The following is a 20,372-nucleotide window of genomic DNA, read 5'->3' as shown; positions in this document are numbered from 1 at the left end:
GTGTTTGTGGCCTTCATTTTCAGAGCCTCACTGTGCCACTGTCGTTACAATGCAAATGCAGCTTAGATGGTTAAATAGATTGAAGAAATTCAAATATGACATCATTGAAATTCAAATATGACATCATTGTTAGAATGTTCAGCATTTCAAATCTAATCAACAGCAATGTAAAGGTTGGAATGCACTATACAACCTTTGCCCAGATTTTGCCCCAATTTTCAGTCTGGCCTTGTTGACGCTAGTTACCGAAAGTCTGCAGATTTTTGGCAGTCAGAGTTGATAGATGTTTGGAAGAAATTATTATTTGTAACCCTCATTTTGAACTTCTGTCTAAAATGATCTGTTTTTAAGTGGTGGCTCCTTTATGGCGTGTCTGTAAACAGCCACTGTTATGATTGGCTAACGTCATTGCATAAGAAAACGTATCAACACCTCCACGCTATTGCACGTGAGTAAGTGTTTTGAAATCATTATCCATATTAAACCGCAATTTACAGACAAAGCATGATGAAATCATTTACTTGTGGTTTGCGACGCAACTGCTGTCAGATCCAGTACAGATGACTGCTTCATGTCAACAAAAGTGTCTTTGCAAACTCTCCGTTACATTGTGCCTCGTTTACAAAACAATCTGCAGTCAAATGCTCTGAACAAACACATAAACGCATAAATGATTTCTCATGTCATGACCCCTTTAAGATTTTAAAATCAGTTCAGATTGTAAAAGTTGTGAGGTGTATTCCAGCTTTAAGTGGAAGATTTTCAAGTTTGCAAAAATTAAGTTTGCAAAAACTGAATTAAGGCTGAAATTATCTACAAAAAGTTTGATTGGGAGTGTATATGTGAATGGTTTTGAATTGATTACAGAAAAGTCGACTGAACTCGAAAAGTTGTTTGCAAATCAGTATGATATATTCCCAGTTATTTGAGAAACTTTTACATCATACAAAGCATTGTAAATTTACAGTGATGGATGATTATTTTGACATTTGGATTATTGCATGTGTTTAAGCAATTGTGGGCTCATTAGTAAGTTCTCAATCCATAAATTTGACAGCTTTATATAGATAGTCCTTGATTAGGATTGTGATGTGGTTGAACTGAACAGCTGGAACGGAGTCTGTAAGAAACCCAACCTGTGGAATTTAATTTTGATGCGAGTCAGGTTAACACACGGTTTAAGTTAATAAAAAACACTGTCAGATTTAAGTTCATAATGAACACTGTCAGATTCCAGCCTGGCTGCACAGTCTCTTTTTAAACAAACGCACGGAGTGGATCGACGGGACTCGGGGGAGCACTGAGGCCAGCGATGAAAACGAAAACAAACAAAAGCCAAAGAACGAGGGATTGGTGGAGAGCTGGTGGCTGTCAAGAGCCTTAAAGCGGAGGTACATTTGCAAGTGATAAACTGAGAGAGCGAGCAAACGATAAAGGTTGGGTTAAAAATCCAATTCCTCCTCAAGAGGTTTATGTGGTTGCCAGTGCAAGTGGACCATCCAAATATCCATTTTGTCCATGTCTTGCCGTCTCCGTTTCCAGCGGTGCTCGACAAATGGTCGTTAACCAGCCAAATTAGAAAAGCAAACTCCCGACAGGCTTATGCACAATCCAGAAAATAATAAACCCACAATGAGGAGCATCTTCTGGGGGCCTCGAAGCATCCTGGAACTGTCTGGCGTGGACAGAGATAAGCTAAGACAATGAGGCTGGATGGAGCAGGACAGATAGGACTGAAGCCAGTGGAGGATGAGGGCTGCTGTCTGCTGCCATGGTCTTGAGCCTTTCTGGAGCCACAAAACACTGCATTTTGATTTTTTTTATGATTTATGTAGCATTGACTAAGAGCTGAGTTTCATAATTGTGAGCTAATAAGCTCTGTATTTAGCTGTAGGATAGCAAATAGAATCACAGTCTGGGAAATGTTTTATTTACATTTTTTTTATTAAAAGTGTGCTTTATAAAATCCATTATTCAAATTAAATAAACATAATTATAAAAGAATAATGTCATTGATAATATTGCAAAGGAAAAAAAATGTGTATTCACTCCCTCTGAACTTAAAGGTGATGCGTGTAAAGCAAAAGGAAACAAATAATAATGACTTTTTAAGTTTCTAAACAGGTAAACCCACCCCAAAGTTTTTGAGGAAACCAACCTATGGATGGCTTTTTTTAAAGGTGGGGTTTTAAAGCATTTTCACATTGAAAACTTACACAAATCACCTTTAAATAGAGTGTCACCCCAGTCACATTCACGGCCCAACTGGTCAGCCCCGGAGGAACTTAGGTTTTGCCGGGCCTAAGTCAATTCAGGTGACCAGTTGGAAAAGGGCCGCTGAGCTCCAGGGCCTTAACAGCTGATGCCTAAAGCCCACCTGGCCTCACTCTAGTCGGTGAGAAGAAATCAGACAAGTTCAAATATGACCGCGATGGATCATATGAGGCATTGAAACACTATTAAGTGTCTTAAAGGCACTGCTGCTTTGTAACAGTGTCTTTCTCTCTCACACACTCACATCATTCACATAGCTTTAAATGGACTCTTAAAAGCTTGCCATCCAGTCAAATCACAATTTGGACAAATATTTGTTTGTACCAAAAAAACTAACCCGTGGCGAAATGCCATTGCATTCTGCATGTTTACTTCATTGGCAGCCCTATTGTTGTCTTTTGATCCGTTGACACAAGAAATATTTTTTTAAATAACAATGTTTCATAAATCTTAGTGAACTGGATGGTAAACATTTAAATGTGCACATTTTTAGACCACATTAAAAAAAATTGAAAAGGCATTGTCTTATATGGTTCAAAATACAAAAGAAATCCCCCCTGCACAAGCAAAAAAGTGAAGGGAGGTGTTTAGTGAAGATTAAAAATATGTAAACTGTATATGTGTACATATATTTTTTTTAAATAAATACATAAAAAAAAAAAAAATACACATTTTTATTGTTTTGATATTTTCTTCCAAATAATTGCAAAGCTATATAAGCAGCTAGTTTTTCTACTTTAAATATGGCAGAAGGACTAATCTGATCTCCATCTCCAGACATATAATTCACAGTTCAATGTCCAAATGCATAGTTCTAGAGGGATCTCTTCAGCTTTCAGCTGTCTCTCTTAGGTTCTCTTACGGTACAGTATGTGGCCGTTGAAATGACAAATATAGCAAAAACCCAATGGTAAAAAATAAATAAATAAATGCCCACACTATTTATCAACAAAGGCAATGTTTAGCTCTCTTTTTGTCTGTATCTTTTTGCCTGATGAGGATGTAAGAGGTCAAAATGTCACATTTGAATCTGGAATCTGAATAGCAGTGTGAGGACATTTACTCTTGTTTTTGACATTTTTTGACAAGTTCTGTACCTAACTTGAGTTGGATGTGGACTTCTCTTTACACTTTTGCTCCAATTTCTCCACAGCCAGATTGGGCCAATTTTGGGCTATTTTTTTTTTTTTCAGAGAGAAGAAATTATCATAGTTATGTTGCTGGTGAGGTCACAGTAAGGTTGTTTCTTCCTTTTTCCAACATTCAGGGTCTATCTCACGGTCTTAGTCATCCCATCCAAATTTCCTGCCAGTCATCTGGTAGAACTTCATGTTGAAAGGCCTGTAGAAGTCTCGAAGTCTCTGCACGACCTCAGGGTCAATGTTTGGGTGGGTCCGCCCTTTGGTTTTACCCAGGCAATGGGGCTTGCTGCTGCCCTCTGCCTTTTTGAGACAAGGGAAGCCCTTGGTCTGGTTGAAGTAGAAGTGTTTGTCTGTGATGATCCTCTTGAGCCCCAAGAAGTCCTGCACGCGGCCCAGCTCTCCGGCCGGGTCGCTGATCAGCCGTTCTCCGCTCACGAACAGGATCTGGCTCATGGGGAAGAACTGCAGCCAGTTGTCCAGGTGTTTGGCGTAGATGCCGATCTGAATGGCGCTCCACGAGGTGTCGATCAACCCTGTAGTCCTGTTTTTGAACGTCAGGCTCTCAAAAGTAGGAATGTCAGGCTTCTTGGACAGTGTCTGCGTGTAGTCAGAGATGGCTCGTGTGACGGGGTCCCGGACCACCACGATCAGTTTGGTGTCGCGGGACAGGGCGTAGATCCGGGCCGGAGCCTCGCGGGTCACAAAGTAGCTTGGTGTTTTCTCCATGGTGATCTGGCCCTCCAGGGTCTTAGGCATCAGGTCTCTGTAAAGAAACAGAGATAAGTTGATGAAATTATAGCAACAGTTAGGCTAACAGCCAATATGTACATTATATTGTATTTGTATATTGTCATGACTCATGATGCATATTTTTCGTCATTTTACAATATTTTTGTCAGTAGTTCAATTGGTAAACTGTATCTAAAGCTTTGTTCTCTCTCTCTAAAACAGCATCTAACACTCAGAGTTCTCAAAGTTGACCTCTGTTCATTTCTGAGAGAATGACTGCTTTTCTCAGAGGCTCTTAGTGCTAATTGAGACTCCATTAGACCATCAGGCAGTGACCTGAACATCACATGACCCTAGACCCCGTCTTCTATCATATTGGTTTCTTTCCCTTTGTAGCACATTTACTGACAAGACAAATTATTCGCTCAAACTGCAAGACAGTGTATCTGACAAAAAAAAAGTTTCTGCTCATGCTGGCTTTTAAGATAGTCCTCTCTTAAGAAAAATAACCATTTGTTTTGTTTCCATTACAAGCCAAGCAGGGGCATGTGATTTTTCTCTTGTGCTTTGCATTCTAGTCCTTTCAGATCTTGAAGAGGAAGAAAAGAGTCTAATCTGTTTGTGCATGCCGCTCTCACTCTCTCTAAGCCCACTGCTCTCTAGTGCTTTCAAGACACTGACCTGAACCAAAGAGGATAAAAGCAGTGGATTAATGATTTACAGCACTGCACTCCACCATTTAGAGCCTCATAAGGCCCGTTTGCTTCAAATTCAGCCCGAGTGCAGAATGCAGCCCTCAATTATTTATCTCCCTCCACTAGGGGGTTTAGGCCCTGAAAAAATGCCCTCCCTTAACCCCGAAGTCAGTTTATGGACTGTAATGGCATTAGTGGGCCGGGGTCAGTAGCTTTAGATAGCCCTTTAGGTCGCTCTGAAAAGGTCCTTATTTTTCATTGGCAATTGTATTTCTTGTCACATGCCACCACAAATTCATGCCTCCTGGTAAAAACAAGAGACCAGCGGCTATCCAGCATGTAGCAGCGAGTGTTTATGTGCTGTGCAGCTGGGCCGCTTCGCTCAAGTGAACACCGTAGGTTGCTGATTGAGTAGGGCTTGCAGCACTCCCGCAGACGGAAGTTGTTGCTGGAGCACAAATTAAAGTGGTGATGTAACACACAGCAAAACTTTTTGCATGCATATTAATAACTTGTTTTTCCATTTAAGCCGATGTTTTAACTGACTTTCAGTATGCTTATAACAGGTCCCCCAAAATAACCAAGGATAAAGTGTTTTGCTCATGAGGATAACGATAAGTCAATAAAGGTTTGAGGTACTGAGGTTTGAACTTTCAGTGGTCATCCGCTAGGGGTTTTAACCACCAGCTACACAAATACAAAATCCCAGGTACTATTATTGCTTGTTTTTTCATTTGCTTTTAGTTATTTATTATTCTTTTATAGTTTATTAAAATTTGCGGCCCTTATGCTAAATTACCTGACAAAGTGTAATGTACAGTACAGTACAAATGTATATTGTCTCATCATATTGTTTTGCATTTAAATGTGACATTAATGCATTTGTTTGTTTGTTTGTTCATTAATTATAGCATGCATGTACAAATTCTGTTTGACAGGTTTACTGAACTACCTAAATTTACTACTGAACTAAATGTTTCTAAATATGCTGCAAAGTTACAGTACATTATGAAGCCAAAAAGACAAATGTGTTATATATATATAATTCATGTGGTGTTGTAAAGAATTCAACACAATTTAAGTAAGCCGTATGAGCTCCACATGTGAATTTGTGACTAATTATTGATGGGTAGATTCCTAATGGCCAGGTGGGCCCAACTTGCTGATGTGGCATCATATCCTGCAGGTTGTAGGGGCATCAGGGACAAACTTTGTCCGTTGCAAAATTCACAACATTGCCTCTATTATGAAATAGACATGAACTTGGTCCAAACGTAGCATTTATATTTAATAAGTTGCATCCTTCTTGTTGTCAAGGCAAAGTAGTTGTGCTGAAAGTAAGTCCAGGTACCACAATCCCACAAATTAAATTAAACTATTTAAAATAGTGGGTATGGAAACTCTATACAGGTGTCATTTTTTGTTACTACAGTTCAAAGTTTGGGGTCTGTGATTTTTTGCTCTGATGCTCACCACGGCTGCATTAACTTACTTCAAAATATAAAAACAGTAATAGCGTGAATATATTATTACTAAATAACAGTTTTCTATTTTAATATATTTAAAAATGTAATTTGTTCCTGTGATGGCAAAGCTGAATTGTCAGCATATATAATTAAATACAAATATATATTTTATAAATATGATTAATTTCATTTTTATTGTTTCCCTCTCTAGCTCAACAGTGCCCATATGCTTGAGTTTCATTCTTTCATTTTACAAAAAAAAAAACCAAAAAAAAAAAACCTGATTGCTGTCTTTCTCCTTATCTGTTCCAAGGATGAATGGAAATCATAGAGGTTTGGGAACACCATTAATAAATCATGACAAAATTTTCCTTTTAGGGTGCACTAACCCTTAAAAATATGAAGAAATGAGTAAAAGACGGGAATCATCTTTTGGGACGTGATTGTTTGAAATAGACCAGCAGTCAAGATAAATCTTCTTTCTGTCACAGCACAAGGCCATTTCTCAGACATTAGAGCCCGTAGAGAGTTTAAAAGTTAAACAAACTCTTGTATCAAATGATATAATTGAGAGAGAGAGGGGAGGGAGAGCAGGGAAGACATAGCGAAAGAGAAAAGATGGACAGCTTTCACAGCTTTACCGTTCTCTGAGGGACAGTATAAAAGGGAGGGTGCTAGAGAAAGAATATTTTTCTCCATTCCCTGGCAAGGGAAAGTGAGGCTTTCTCTAACAGATGTTTATTGGCGGCGCAAATGATGTAACACTTGAAGTAGCGTTGCCTCCGAGCACCAATGATTTACAGTCCTTTCAGAGCAGTGTTTGATGTCTTCTTCACGCTGTATGAATATGACTCCCTGAACACACATTCAGCCATTTAATACAGGCAGAAAGCTTCAGCCATTAAACACATCCGGTTCATTGCAGGGTCTGACACGTAGCGATCCAACTGAAGAATATCAGCCAAATGCTTTGTCTCATATGCAGACAATGAGCTTTAAAAGGGACAGTTTCACCCAACAATATAAATCGTCATAATTTACTCATCCACAGGTTGTTTCAACCTGGATGACAATTAAAAACGATGCAAAAAGGACCTTACAACTATTACAACATACAATCTAAGAGAAGTAGTGATATTTGATTCATGTTTTTCATGTTTGAGTGACATATTTTTAAATAATCATTCGGTTTTTGAGTTCAAAACAGACTCAATAATCTGGTTGAATTACCCACTTATTGGAGGGGAAGATTCATTGTAATGTACTTAAATTTTGATTTTTGTGTCCTTTTTGAAGCCTGAAAGCTTAAGTTCATCAATTTCACTGAAAATATTAAGCAAAATTAAACTGATCAACAGAAAAAAGAAATTTACACCAACGTGAGGGTGAGTAAATGATCACACAATTTTCATTTTTGAGTGTACTATCCCTTTAAGCAAAGCAAGTTACATATATATTGGATCTTGATGTTAAATTCATGTCCAAAATCAAACTAATTAAAAAAAACATTTTCATAATATTACAAGCTGCATGAAAAAAATTAGAACAAAATGGCTTGAAAAGGCACTATAGCATATTGCACAAATTCATTCAACCTTATCTTAAAGCATTCTGCTCCATTTGTGTTTAATACAAATGAACTCCAGCCAAGCATCTCTCTCCATATCAGGCCAGATTTACGTCTTCCTGCTGTAGTGCAAGTGTGGCGCACGGGGACAGACGGGGGCACAGCGAGTCAAACGGGGGGTAATCACAAAAGGCACGAGGGTACAGAGGCCACACCGCTGTAGATTCATGTCTCCCCATAGAGAGGTAAAGCACCCATAAATATCTTCCACAACTCCACGCTGGCAACCAGGGCAGATAATTGTCAGATAATTGGCTCAATATTTCTAGCCTCTGGCCAGACAGTCTCTTTCTCTCATTCTTTCTCTTTTTCTCACCGCTGAACTCTAGTGGAGGTCAATGGAGTGTGTCTGTGATTTACAATGACCGTCACAGTCTTAGCGTGTGTGAGTCTATGTGTTTTGAAATAACACAAATTAACTACAACTGTCTGACTTTGTGACCCTGTCAGCCGGTACTTTATGTACTGTAGCTGCGATGGTTCACCTGTCCTGAAGCGGCCGAAGTTTGCGAGTATATGAGAGAGAAGCACTTCTGACGGATAGCAGAGCAGGTTAGTGCTGGAAATGATATGTGTTTCCACTCCGAGATCACTCAACCATCAAGAAGGCTCTGGCTGTTGTGAAAGGCAAAAGCTTTGCAAGCTGTTATTGTCTGACATGTCTGTGAGATTTTGTTATTTGCCATCCACACAGTTTAGTGGCAGAGAAGTGTAGATTTGTCATCTATTGTAGTTTTTTTCACTTCACTTTTCAAGTGTCTTGCACTTAAGGCAAAGAGTGAGATCTGTGTGTGAGAGGTTGTGCATTTTGCTTTAGCAATACAGATTGTATTAGAGTGGCGGAAGTCATTGCATCATTACCATTACACAGATTTCTGGAATACTTGGTTCTGATTGGTCAATTTGTATATATTGCAATGACTGCTAAATCACATAGTTGAACAGGCTGTGATAGGCGTCGTATTCCTATAGGTAGATGTGGGTCAGCTAATGCGAGCTTGACTGACGTGATATGCCAGAACTAATGATTTGCTTTATCACAAAATAATAAATAATAAAATAATTTTCATTTTATTTAAATAATTTGATTTTAAATATATAATATAAATAAAAAGGTATTTTTATTTTGTTAATTATAATAGATAAATCACATTAGAACATGACCATCCAACATGAGTTTAGGAAAGTGCAAAATTAGCAAAAAAAAGCTCTGGAATTCAAGCTCTTGGATTTATAGCTGCAGGCAAATCTGCAGAAAGGTTTACTATATTTCGTTTCATAAAGCGAATAAACTGGATAAAACTGTAGGGACATATTTCTCAAGGAGACTAAATATGGGAGATGAAATTTGAAACAAATGGCTCATTTCAAGACATATTCAAGAATGTGTACACACACAAAGATTTTTACTGGTACCTTAATTCAGTCAGTGATTTAAACTCCTGTCATAATCCAATAAAATCTAATTTAGGCATTTGAGCAAAGTTTCCAGACCACACACACACACACACACACACACACACACACACAAACACACGCTGTACTTTATTCAAAGCACAGTCAAAATGGGCCAGTCCAAGTGCACACTGAAAGAAAAGTTTTTTTCGCTCTGCTTTCACTGTAATAGGAATAATTGGGTAGCCAGAATTCTTTATATGCCTACAAAAATTCTATATTGAATGCTATTTATTAAACCTTATTTTGGACAAATAAATCTGTCCACAGGAAGTGTGGTAAAGTGTTGGTTTGGTGTGTTGCAGGTGTTTTCTTTCTTTCTTTCTTTCTTTCTTTCTTTCTTTCTTTCTTTCTTTCTTTCTTTCTTTCTTTCTTTCTTTCTTTCTTTCCCCCTTTTCTACACCAACTACCTTTGCACAATTTCGTAAAATTTTTATAGAGTTAGCTTTACAGTCTGTTCTTATAAATATATCAGCAGCATTTTAAGCACAGTGTGGCTTTCTCTGTCGCTCTCTCTGTCTGCGTCTCTCTGTGCCTTGAGTGAGTCCCAAGTTTATTGTGTAAGAGAGGAAAAATAAGCAGTATCTCTGTGGCAACCTTCTTTTGAATAATTCACCCTCTTTAACTGTAGAAAATGATGGGCTGGAATGAAAGAAAGAGAGAAACCACACTCTGTGCCATCAGAGGATGAACATGCTTTTACGTTCCACCGGTTAAAATCCACACCCACCCACACACACACACACACACACTCACACACAGACATGAAAAACCTCTTCTCCTCCTTACGGCCTTCCGTTACGAGATGGGAAACTTTAATGTTGCATTTGCTTTGAGGGAAAACCCTGACCGCTCCTCTGATCCTCTTGGCAGCTAAACTGGGCTGTGGATTGAAAAGTGAATGCTTGAAATGAGCCGAGTGTGGCTGAAGACATTTGTGGATTTATAGTCCTGATCCCCCACCCCGCTGCCGTCGCAGAAACAGACCAAACAGCACGGGTTACTAGAGAGGCATTTCATGCATTAGTGTGAGTGTGTGCAACTGGAGGATTGTCAAAGTGTCTGTGTGTGTATGTGTGTGTGTGTAGTTATGTTCAGGATAACACACTATAGTGTAGTATGCATACCCTGACCCTGTATTGTAGTACAGTATGCATAGAATATCTTTAATTTTCCAAAATGTGAAGTACAGCACAGTTTACTGCTTGGAATACTGTATGCCACAATAACCCTAACCCTAACCCTAACCCTAACCCTAACCCTAACCCTAACCCTAACCTGACTTGACTTGACCTGAATGTTCAAAGAAATTACCACTGTGATTTTCAGCATATCTTTAAGTTATCATGGGATCGGACTGCCTAAGATATATTGGAGTATTATAATGGATTCTACACCCTTGGTCACTTTGATAATTGAGATGCAAAATAAATCTTTGCATATGTGTTTCCAAGTGTGTCCGGGTATGTGCATATATGTGTGTGTTTGTGTGGTAGGCTCAAGCTAAAGGCTTTGGTGTAAGTTTGAAACTAAACTTCAACATAGCATCTGCATTACTTTTTAATGTTTTTCTGACCCACTTGTTTCTGAGTTGCAGAGTCACAGTCATAGGAGTTACAGACCAAATTATTCTTAAAGGTGTTAGTGTCTTTCACTTTCTTTTTCAGCAAATTCAAGAGGATATCAAGAACTTAAACTATCAAGACTGATAAGATGCCTAAACTTAATGCCAAGCCTCATTTTTAGAGGTTTTGTATTCCCTGAAGATCAGCTTAATACCTAAGTGGTGCTGGTTCTCCCAACTTGTCCATGTAGAAGTATGATTGTAACAACTTTTTCAGTAAATCTGCATTTGAGGTACTGAAAATTGATGTCAAATGGCTGGTCAAGTGAAAGTGTTTAACTTAATCGTTTCACTAGGGTGCAGAACACCATATGTTTATTAAGAGTCAGCACCGAATGGAAAAAAATAAAAATGTCTGTGTGTTCGATTGCTGAGCTGTGCAGAGATTAGTTAACTTTAAACGGACTATTCTTTAGTATATCCTCTTCCATTTAAGCCCTCCGTTAAGAGGCAATGATTTTCTGCCAGGTTCAGTCTTTCTGCCAGGCGTGGATACGATCCCTCAAGAGGAAGCTGGGGACGATTAGACGTCTGTTACACCAGACCTATTAAAAATCTCCCAGTAAGAACCACATAAGGAAAAAAATAACAAAAAAAACTTGACCTCTGCAAAACAACAATCACTTCATCCCCATTCCAGACTGTTTGATTTCACAGTATTTTAAAGTAATACCTTGGATCTATAACTCCTTAACTTTATTAATAAGGTCCAGGTATACAGAGAGATGTACTATAGCTAGATATGATTACAGAACAGTGAAAATATCTCTTTGTGTATTTTTGCTAAGTGACTTTTTTACTGCTAATTCCAGGCACTTTTTGATGATACTAGCACATTTAAACAGAATCTTACTAGATTTGCTGTAATATGTCAGCAGTTGGAAAAATCTATACAGATTGTACATTTGTACAGAAGGCATAACATTCAGTTTTCGATTGTCAGTGCTTTAAAGTTTTTATTATCAGGGTTTTATAATTTATTTAATTTTATTTTAATATTAGTATTATTGTGCTTTCAAACTGTTAAATGATATAATTCAAATAGCATCTGTAAATTTCTCAGGTTCGGCCAAGTTATCTCGTGGCATTTTCATGTTTGATTTAAAATTGTAAACCTTTATTGAAACCTGTATTTTGGCCACTTTTAGTTTTTAGTTTGTTTTTGGATGCATGAAAATAAACTTTGACTTAATTAGCAAAAATATATTCACAAATACACACTTTTTTTATGCTTGGCATGCTGAACCAGAAACACACATGCTGTGACCACATTATGTTCTTCTGTGTTTTCTACAGCTGAGGTGATCAAACCCAACACATATGGCAGCCATGCTGCGGTGATGCTCGCAGTATCATTAGTCTGGCACTCCTACAGTGAAATCTGCAGGTACTTGCTTCTTCTAAATGACTTTCAGACCTCTAGTACGTCTGCATATGCTCTCTATTATAACAGGGGCTCAGAGGATTCGCTCCACATGTCAGAGTTCTCTGTTAGTTGTGACGCTGTGGGTGAGAGACCTGCACTGACTGCTAGTTCAAGTTGTGCTCTAGGCACAACTGTGATGTTTTGCTTGGTATGTTACCCCTTCTGTGTTCTCTATGAGGGCTCTAATATCATTGCCAGTGGGTTTTGACCCCTATGTCTGCAGATGCAGTATGCAGAGTAAAGAATCAGGTTCTTCCAACTCTAAATTCTGATTAGATGAGCCTGCAGTACTGTTGAAAAACATTACTCCATTCGGTTGTAAATTGACGGTTTTGGATATAAAAGAGGTACCCTGAAGCAGACACTTTGTGGAAAGAGCTTGCACCGACACATCTGCTGTTATAAACAAGCAGTGAATAATTTAAATAATAGCCATACATTTATGGAAAGCATTTTCTGCCAAATTTAAATAAATAAATAAAATGATTAAAATGAAAATTAAAACCAGATTAACGATTTCATTACAGAAAACAGTACGCAAAATATGTGACAAAATTGAGAATGAAATTAAATGATTTCATTTTCACAGCATTATCCCTGTCAAATTTAAAAATAAAATGCAATTGGTGATTTCACATTTCATTTTCACTACAGTCTCGAGGCAAGACTGCCAATATTAAAATGAAAAGCCAAACGTGAAAAAGAAACTACAAATACAGTTTTTACAATGCTCTTTAGTAACGCTCACGCAATAATAGTGACACAATTCAAATACAAATGTAAATTTTCGCTTTCATTTTAATTCCTCTTTTATTTCACAGTTTTCATTTTCGTTTTCATTTTCAAAGACAACCTGCATGCAAATTCTATGTTAATGAGTGGGTGTGGCTTATTCTAGTAACGGCGCTAGAGACACGCCTTCTGTAAAGCGAAGTCATCGACGTCCCGTGTGCATGAGTTGAATGTGTGAAATGAAATTATTTAAATGTGATTATATTGTAATCGAGACGACGAGATCTGTTAAATCTGTTAGTGAGCTTTTGCGGGAAGCTGCCGCAGCATTAGAACATGGAAACAACCAGCCTGACCATGTTAGTTATGATGTTAGACTCAGACTAGACCATAATCGACGATGAGGTTCATTCATGTATTAGGCTGTTTTGGAAATTCAACTATTTGGGTGTACAAAGGTCTTAGTAACACAATTTCTACAACAATTATAGCCAGACATTAATACCCGCTAGCTTTAACCGAGGACCTCGGCCAATGTTTCATATTCGCGTCGTGCCTAACAACGCCCTTCAGCCGTGACTTATTCAGATTTAAATTAAATTAAATTTAAATAATTTTGTTTCACACATTCAACTCATGCACACGGGACGTCCATGACTTGGCTTTACAGAAGGCGTGTCTCAGCGCCATTACTAGAATAAGCCACACCCACTCATTAACATAGAATTTGCATGCAGGTTGTCTTTGAAAATGAAAACGAAAATGAAAACTGTGAAATAAAAGAGGAATTAAAATGAAAACGAAAATTTACATTTGTATTTGAATTGTGTCACTATTATTGCGTGAGCGTTACTAAAGAGCATTGTAAAAACTGTATTTGTAGTTTCTTTTTCACGTTTGGCTTTTCATTTTAATATTGGCAGTCTTGCCTCGAGACTGTAGTGAAAATGAAATGTGAAATCACCAATTGCATTTTATTTTTCAATTTGACAGGGATAATGCTGTGAAAATGAAATCATTTAATTTCATTCTCAATTTTGTCACATTTTTTGCATACAGTTTTCTGTAATGAAATCGTTAATCTGGTTTTAATTTTCATTTTAATCATTTAATTTATTTATTTAAATTTGGCAGAAAATGCCTTCCATATACATTAGCTTTCTGTGAAGTACAGACTTAAATTTATGCCATTATTCACTGATAATATTCACTTCCACTGAGCTATTAACCACTGCGAACAGAACATTGAGTCAGTGAGTTGAACTCGAAAACTGGATCAGTCATTTAGTCATTCATGAATAGATAATTCAGGCTGTATTTGTGACAGAATCAACTGCTCCATTGGAACGATATGACTCAAAAGAATAGTTTGGTCGTGAATTTCACATTGTTACTTTTTTCCTTCCAGTTTTGGCCTATTCCTCACGAGAATTGTAAGGCTTCTAAAGACGTAGTATATTTAGCGTGAGTCATATAGACTACTTTTTAAAAAGTGTATATGATCGTTTTATGGTGCTTTTGAGTCCTTTTTGAAGCTTGAAAGCTTTGGACCCCATTGTAATTGCATGGAAAAACTGTTAAATTTCTCCTGTTATATTCCTCAGAAGAAAGAAAGTAACTCATATGTGTGGCATTAGGTTGAGTAAATTAAGATAGAACTGTTATTTTTGGTTGAACTATTCCTTTAATCTGTAGCCGACAATTCAAAAAAGTAGTCATGTAGAAAGTTGGTCTCAGAGAGCCTCATTTGTATCGCGATCATCATGAACGAAACTTGCAAAAAAGATTATTTTGTCTAGTCCACGTCCTGAGATTAGGACCAGAAGAGATGGTTCAGCATTCTCCCAAGGAGAGAAAATCATCAGAGCCACTATAAATCAAACTGGGTGAAGATGACATGAACAAGCTGCTCTGTGCTCAAACTCTCCTCTTTTGTGTGTTGCTCTGGTAACAGAGCTATAAATTAGACACTGTGCTCTCACTGCTTGTCTAATATGGACCAGCAGTTCTGAAACCAATGCCCTATGGCTGTGAAATAAGTCCAAGAGGCTCGTTCATCATCTGGATATTTTAATCTGTTGAAATAGAGACTGATGTCACCGTTTGCTTCTGAGTTCACTCCCGGATCACTCCGTGTTTGCTGCTTCAGTAAAACTGATGTAATAAAAGTTAATGTAAGTATATGACTTAATAACTGATAGTGTGGGGTATGCTTGTGTGAATGCAAATAGGGCCAGCACGTGGGTGCACACTCACACACCACCAATGCTGTAAAGAAGGGAAATCCCAACTCAATTCCCGGCACCTGGTCCTCCCACAATATAAGATCATGTAGAACAGCAGCTGAATAAAGGCAGCCATTGTTCTGCTCTAAGGGCACCGAAACCTGTCTGTCTGTGGACAATGGTTGGTCAAAAGTTTGGGGACAGTAAGATTCTTTTTTTTTGTCACATGATTCTTCAGAAATCATTCTAATATGCTGATTTGGTGCTCAAGAAACATTTCTGGCACCAAACATATGAACGGTACTGTAATAATTATAGCCACTGTACTACTGATTATAAAGTGTTTTATAATTGTGCCTTGTTTGAAATGTGATTTAGTATGATATAGAAATAATAATAGTAAACTAGTGCACCAGTGCATTATTATTGGGATATAATTATAGTATAATGTCATATAAAATAGATGCAAACAAACCAACCTCCTTGCATTTGTGTTGTGGGCGATATTAACCGAAAACTTGTGGTCTTTGCCTCAACAAAACTTGCCAATATGTTGCTATGGTGTTTTGGGTTGTTTTTAATTTATTGCTGTGCATGTGCTTACATTTGATAAAGAACCTACTTTTTGAATACATTCTACAATATGCATGTTTGTAGTAGAAATACAGTCTGGACATATCTTTCATGTTCAAATGGTCATTTATAAATATGAATACTCCTCTCCAATAACTTAGTAAAGCGTCCACTGATGGAAAAGCATTGGATGTGCATGTAAGAATCCCAGTGGATGTCATTTGGTTATTTTTCTCCTCCTGTTTTATGAATACTATCTCGGATAGTTTGGCGCCTAACCAAAAGAATGAACAATAATGATAGTAGTTTGCTAAAACTTCAAAAAAATTAAAAAAATAAAAATAAAAAAACACACCAGAAAAAGTATACCAACCCAGCACCTTTTGATACTATTTTCAACATACTGTGATTTGAAATGTACTAATCTATAAACTTGCATACTATATGTTAGATATAGTATGCAGATTGGGATGTCGGCCTGAGCTATTATATGATATGTACGTCTAGCCCATTTTGTACACAAAAAGCATACAGAAAAAAGATGTGCAGGGTCAACCTGGTAATGGTATTTCTACAAAAGCCAGAGGTTTATTTCCTTTTTATATTATAATACAGACGTTTTGGTGTCTGCACCACTTTTATTGACCTATTTAGACCAATAATATGAGCTAGAAGGAGGCAGAGGCCGACTAGTGCGGTTTGGGAATGGATGAAAGTAGGGAAAAGGGAAGATGATAAAAAAAAGAAGTCTTAGGGATGAACCATCAAGCACTTTATGGAAGAGTGAGGAGCAAAGCTGATTATACAGAGTCTGCTCTCTCCCTAAGTCCCTCGCTGGTTGTCTTAAACTTTCCTTCTCTTACTGTAAGCTATAATCTTTATTTCTTCCTTGTTTAATTTCTGCTCTTTCATCAGCCTTACTTGCACTTTGCTCTCTCTCTCTCTCTCTCTCTCTCTCTCTCTCTCTCTCTCTCCCCTCTTCCTGAGCTCTTTCCATGTGATTATACTTGAGTCTGTTCTTCACTCAGTCTGTTCGTCATCAGTTCTCTCTCTCTCTCTCTTTCCATAATACTCTTATACTTTGAGCTCTGCTAACACAAAAGACTCCCATCCTGCTCTGCCTGTCATGTTGCCAGTTCACTCACAGCTCTTCCCTGCGCTGCTACAGCCTGCCATCATACAGACTTCACAGCTCAGATTAGCATGTTTAAAAATGCCATTTTATCCCATGCTTCATATAAACTCATTACAGTGCTTGCAAGGCAGCAACATAGATTAATATTGCTTAAACATTCTGGTTAGGGGTTTGTTTTAAATTTTAAATCTGTTAATTTTTTTTTTTTTTTTTTTTTAATTAACTATTTATTTATTTAAATGCATACATAAATATTTTATTTTCGTATACAACATTTAGTATGCAAAAAAAAAGCCAAACAATGTCAATGACATTCATTGGTTTACAACGTCATTAGTTCTCAAGTGCATAGTAACCAAATGTCAAAATGTTGAACCTGCGCCATAGGTAATATTTGCATACTGAATCACAATTGGTCTTCTTTCTTGCATGTATTTGCATACTGAATTAAGATCTTTCTTTTCTTTATTACATCTATTTAAAACCAAAGTTTAAACCTAAGCTTACATTAAACTTTCTACCTAAAACGCCTATTTTTTTTGCTGCCTTTCCTTCAGGAAATGCAAATCTAGTTACATATACTCTCATATACTACATTCTACAAGGATTTTTTTTCAAAAAAAAAAAAAAAAAAACCCAGTGTGGTTGCCGGTCACAAGGCCGATTATAAGTCTGTTGCTTTAAATATTTGATGGGATTTCGTCCCCCTTTCCTCTTACATATTGGGCGGAACAAGTAATGTGCCTCGTAATAATGTGTTAGCACTGTAATTTATCCGAACGAGAAGTGTGAAGAAAGGCAGGAGGGCTAGAAAATGGGGAAAAAAGGGGAGGGCTAATGTGCTATTTCCATTTTGGAGGCCTTTTTTTTGCATTAGCCATTAAGTAAATAGCTCAAGGAAAAATGGAGCTGTGTGCACCTCGTTCAGATCCTGCAGTGGCTGAATCATGTGGTACAGGTGACCGTGACGGTAAAATGAAAGAACTGCGCTATCTGCGGCAGTTGAATTAGTATGTTTAATATGCAGGGAGATTGAAATAGAGGGGAAGAGATGAGTAGGGAAATGAAGAAAGCCTTTGTGGTTTGTAACGTGTCTGAACTGAGCAGTGGTTGGACTGGGCTTGAACCCAGATTCAACAGAACCAAAAAATATGCGGTGAACCCTGATAAAAAGAAATATCTGTCCTGGGAGAATAGAAACATGTAGAAATACCTCTTCCTTTTTCCTACAGAGAAGGAAAATCCATACCGCTGGGTAGAAACGGTCCTTTTGCTGATAGGAGGTGTGACGGAGGGTGTTGTGAAAAGCTGTCAACAACGGTTAGGTTTCCGACGGGACTGTTATTTAAATGAAGAGGAGAAGATGAGGAATGGATTACAGAAGGATGCTGTTGTAAGACTTTAACAAAAGACCTATTGAGAACTTGCCCGTTGTCTTGAAACAAAACAGAAAGATTGGTTTTTGATAGAGTGACTGTTTGGAAAATATGCCACTTCTGCAAACAAGAAAAACAATGGAAGAATTTAAATTTCGAATGTTGGCAAGCTTAGGGGTCATGGAGCCTGTCCCGGAAAACAAAGGACTGGTAATTTTAACACAAACTGACATAAAGTATCTGACATCTATGTGAACGATGATGCTTCTTTCGGTGGTGTATTTATACACAATCATAGTTATCTGTCTTAAAACTAATGTGCTTATTTCAAAAACAACTCTTGCTAAACACACTTATATTCAAAGCTACACACTCTTCCTGGCAGTGATTATAAATGAAGAGTTGTCTGTGTCGGCCTTAATGGCATATAGGGGTGTTGGGGTGGGCCGTCCCGATATGATAACTCGCCTAATCAATCAGAGAGATTTTACTCTATTTTTTTATACTGATGCAATCGCTCCTCAAAACGCATTAGCATAATGGGAGAGTGCTGAAGGAAGATAATGTGTGAATTTTTGGGGAATCGAGAGAGAGATTGAGCGAGGAGGCCATGCTTGAAAGACAAATGCCCTGCACACACCAAACAAAGTCTATGAATAAAAACGGGGCGTGAAAAGAACGATTAGAGATTGAAATGGATTATAATGAGGCCTGGATCACTGTACGAGCATCGCTTAAGGAAAACACATTTGCCAAAATATAGAGAATAAAATGAGTATTAGCTGCATTCATATTCACGGTGATTTAACATCTGATATATAATGGCATCTGATTTGCATATACATTAGCTATCACGAGCAGTGCGATGTATGAAAATTGCAGAGGAGGCAGTTGGTCATTTACGCACAGTTTGAGGCAGAAGTGAGTAGATTAAAAACCAATGTGTGTGTGTGTGTTTTTTTTGTGTGTTTTTTGCAATTATGCGGAAAGAATTCTGCCAGCTCTAAATCTTTCAGTGCTGTAGTTTAAAGAAGCTCCGCATCAGTATTTGTGTCAGTGTGAGAAAGTGATGACAGGTAAATGAGCACTTAAAAATGACATTGACATTTCCACATCCTCCACATCATTAACACATTTCCACATTTTTAAATCGGTTACGTCAAATATGGTCCAGCGTTCAGCCCAATCTCATGAGAAAGCAAGAAGCTGTGTGATTTTAGCACAAACAATGTGGGACAAGTTATTTGCAGGGTCAAAGGTTTTCTAACCAAAGTCATAGGGATAGGAAAGACCCAATAACTAGTCTGCTCTTCCCTCTTCTCTGAGCAGATGAAGTGATTAAGGACCTCATGGTCTGATCTGGCTCTATGTCGGAACATTGATGTGTGGGATTGTCGTGTGCTTAGAGGATCATTAGGTGTGGTGGGAGGGCCTGATGCCTCGTTTGTGTTAATAAAATGTCTCAGAAGAGTTTGTGTAATAGAATTATGGTTGTTGCGGAGACTCTGAGGGACCTCAATTAAGGTGATAAGCAAATGAAAATGAATCACCCACAATGGTCCGCCTGTGTACAGTAAACACCGGAAGGAAACAGGAAGGGATCTGACTGAGAGATTTTTTTTAAAAAGGACATAAATCTCTATTACAGCATTTTCCTAAGCTGTTTTCCCAAAGGTCTCTTGCTCCGAACAAAAAGGAGGATTTCAAACTTCCTCAGAGATAAAATGAGGAGGAGTAATAAATACTTCCAGAAGACTATGGCTAAATATAACTTGAGTTATGTGAGTTTGATAAACTAATGTGGATAAGAAAAGGCCAGTTCCTCTTGAGTTGATCATTCGAAGCACTGCAGTAGAGCATGGTGATTTAAAAAGTGGTTCACAGACTATTTTC

General features: G+C 37.8%; 1 protein-coding gene across 1 annotated transcript in view; it reads right to left on the bottom strand.

The window, feature by feature from the left end:
- Nucleotides 1–1,941: 1,941 nt before the first annotated feature.
- Nucleotides 1,942–20,372, bottom strand: part of LOC311096411 (heparan sulfate glucosamine 3-O-sulfotransferase 3A1) — a 33,663-nt gene continuing 15,232 nt past the window's right edge. Inside the window, exon 2 of the mRNA XM_084135539.1 lies at nucleotides 1,942–4,179. Coding sequence (XP_083991665.1) covers nucleotides 3,558–4,179 — 622 coding nt within the window. The 3' untranslated portion in view covers nucleotides 1,942–3,557. The remainder of the gene's footprint in view (nucleotides 4,180–20,372) is intronic.

The sequence above is a fragment of the Abramis brama genome, assembly GCF_963993115.1.
Source record: "Abramis brama genome assembly, chromosome: 14".
Taxonomy (NCBI): Eukaryota; Metazoa; Chordata; class Actinopteri; order Cypriniformes; family Leuciscidae; genus Abramis; species Abramis brama.
The sequence above is the reverse complement of the archived record's forward strand: the minus strand, read 5'-3'. Positions and strand labels throughout refer to the sequence as shown.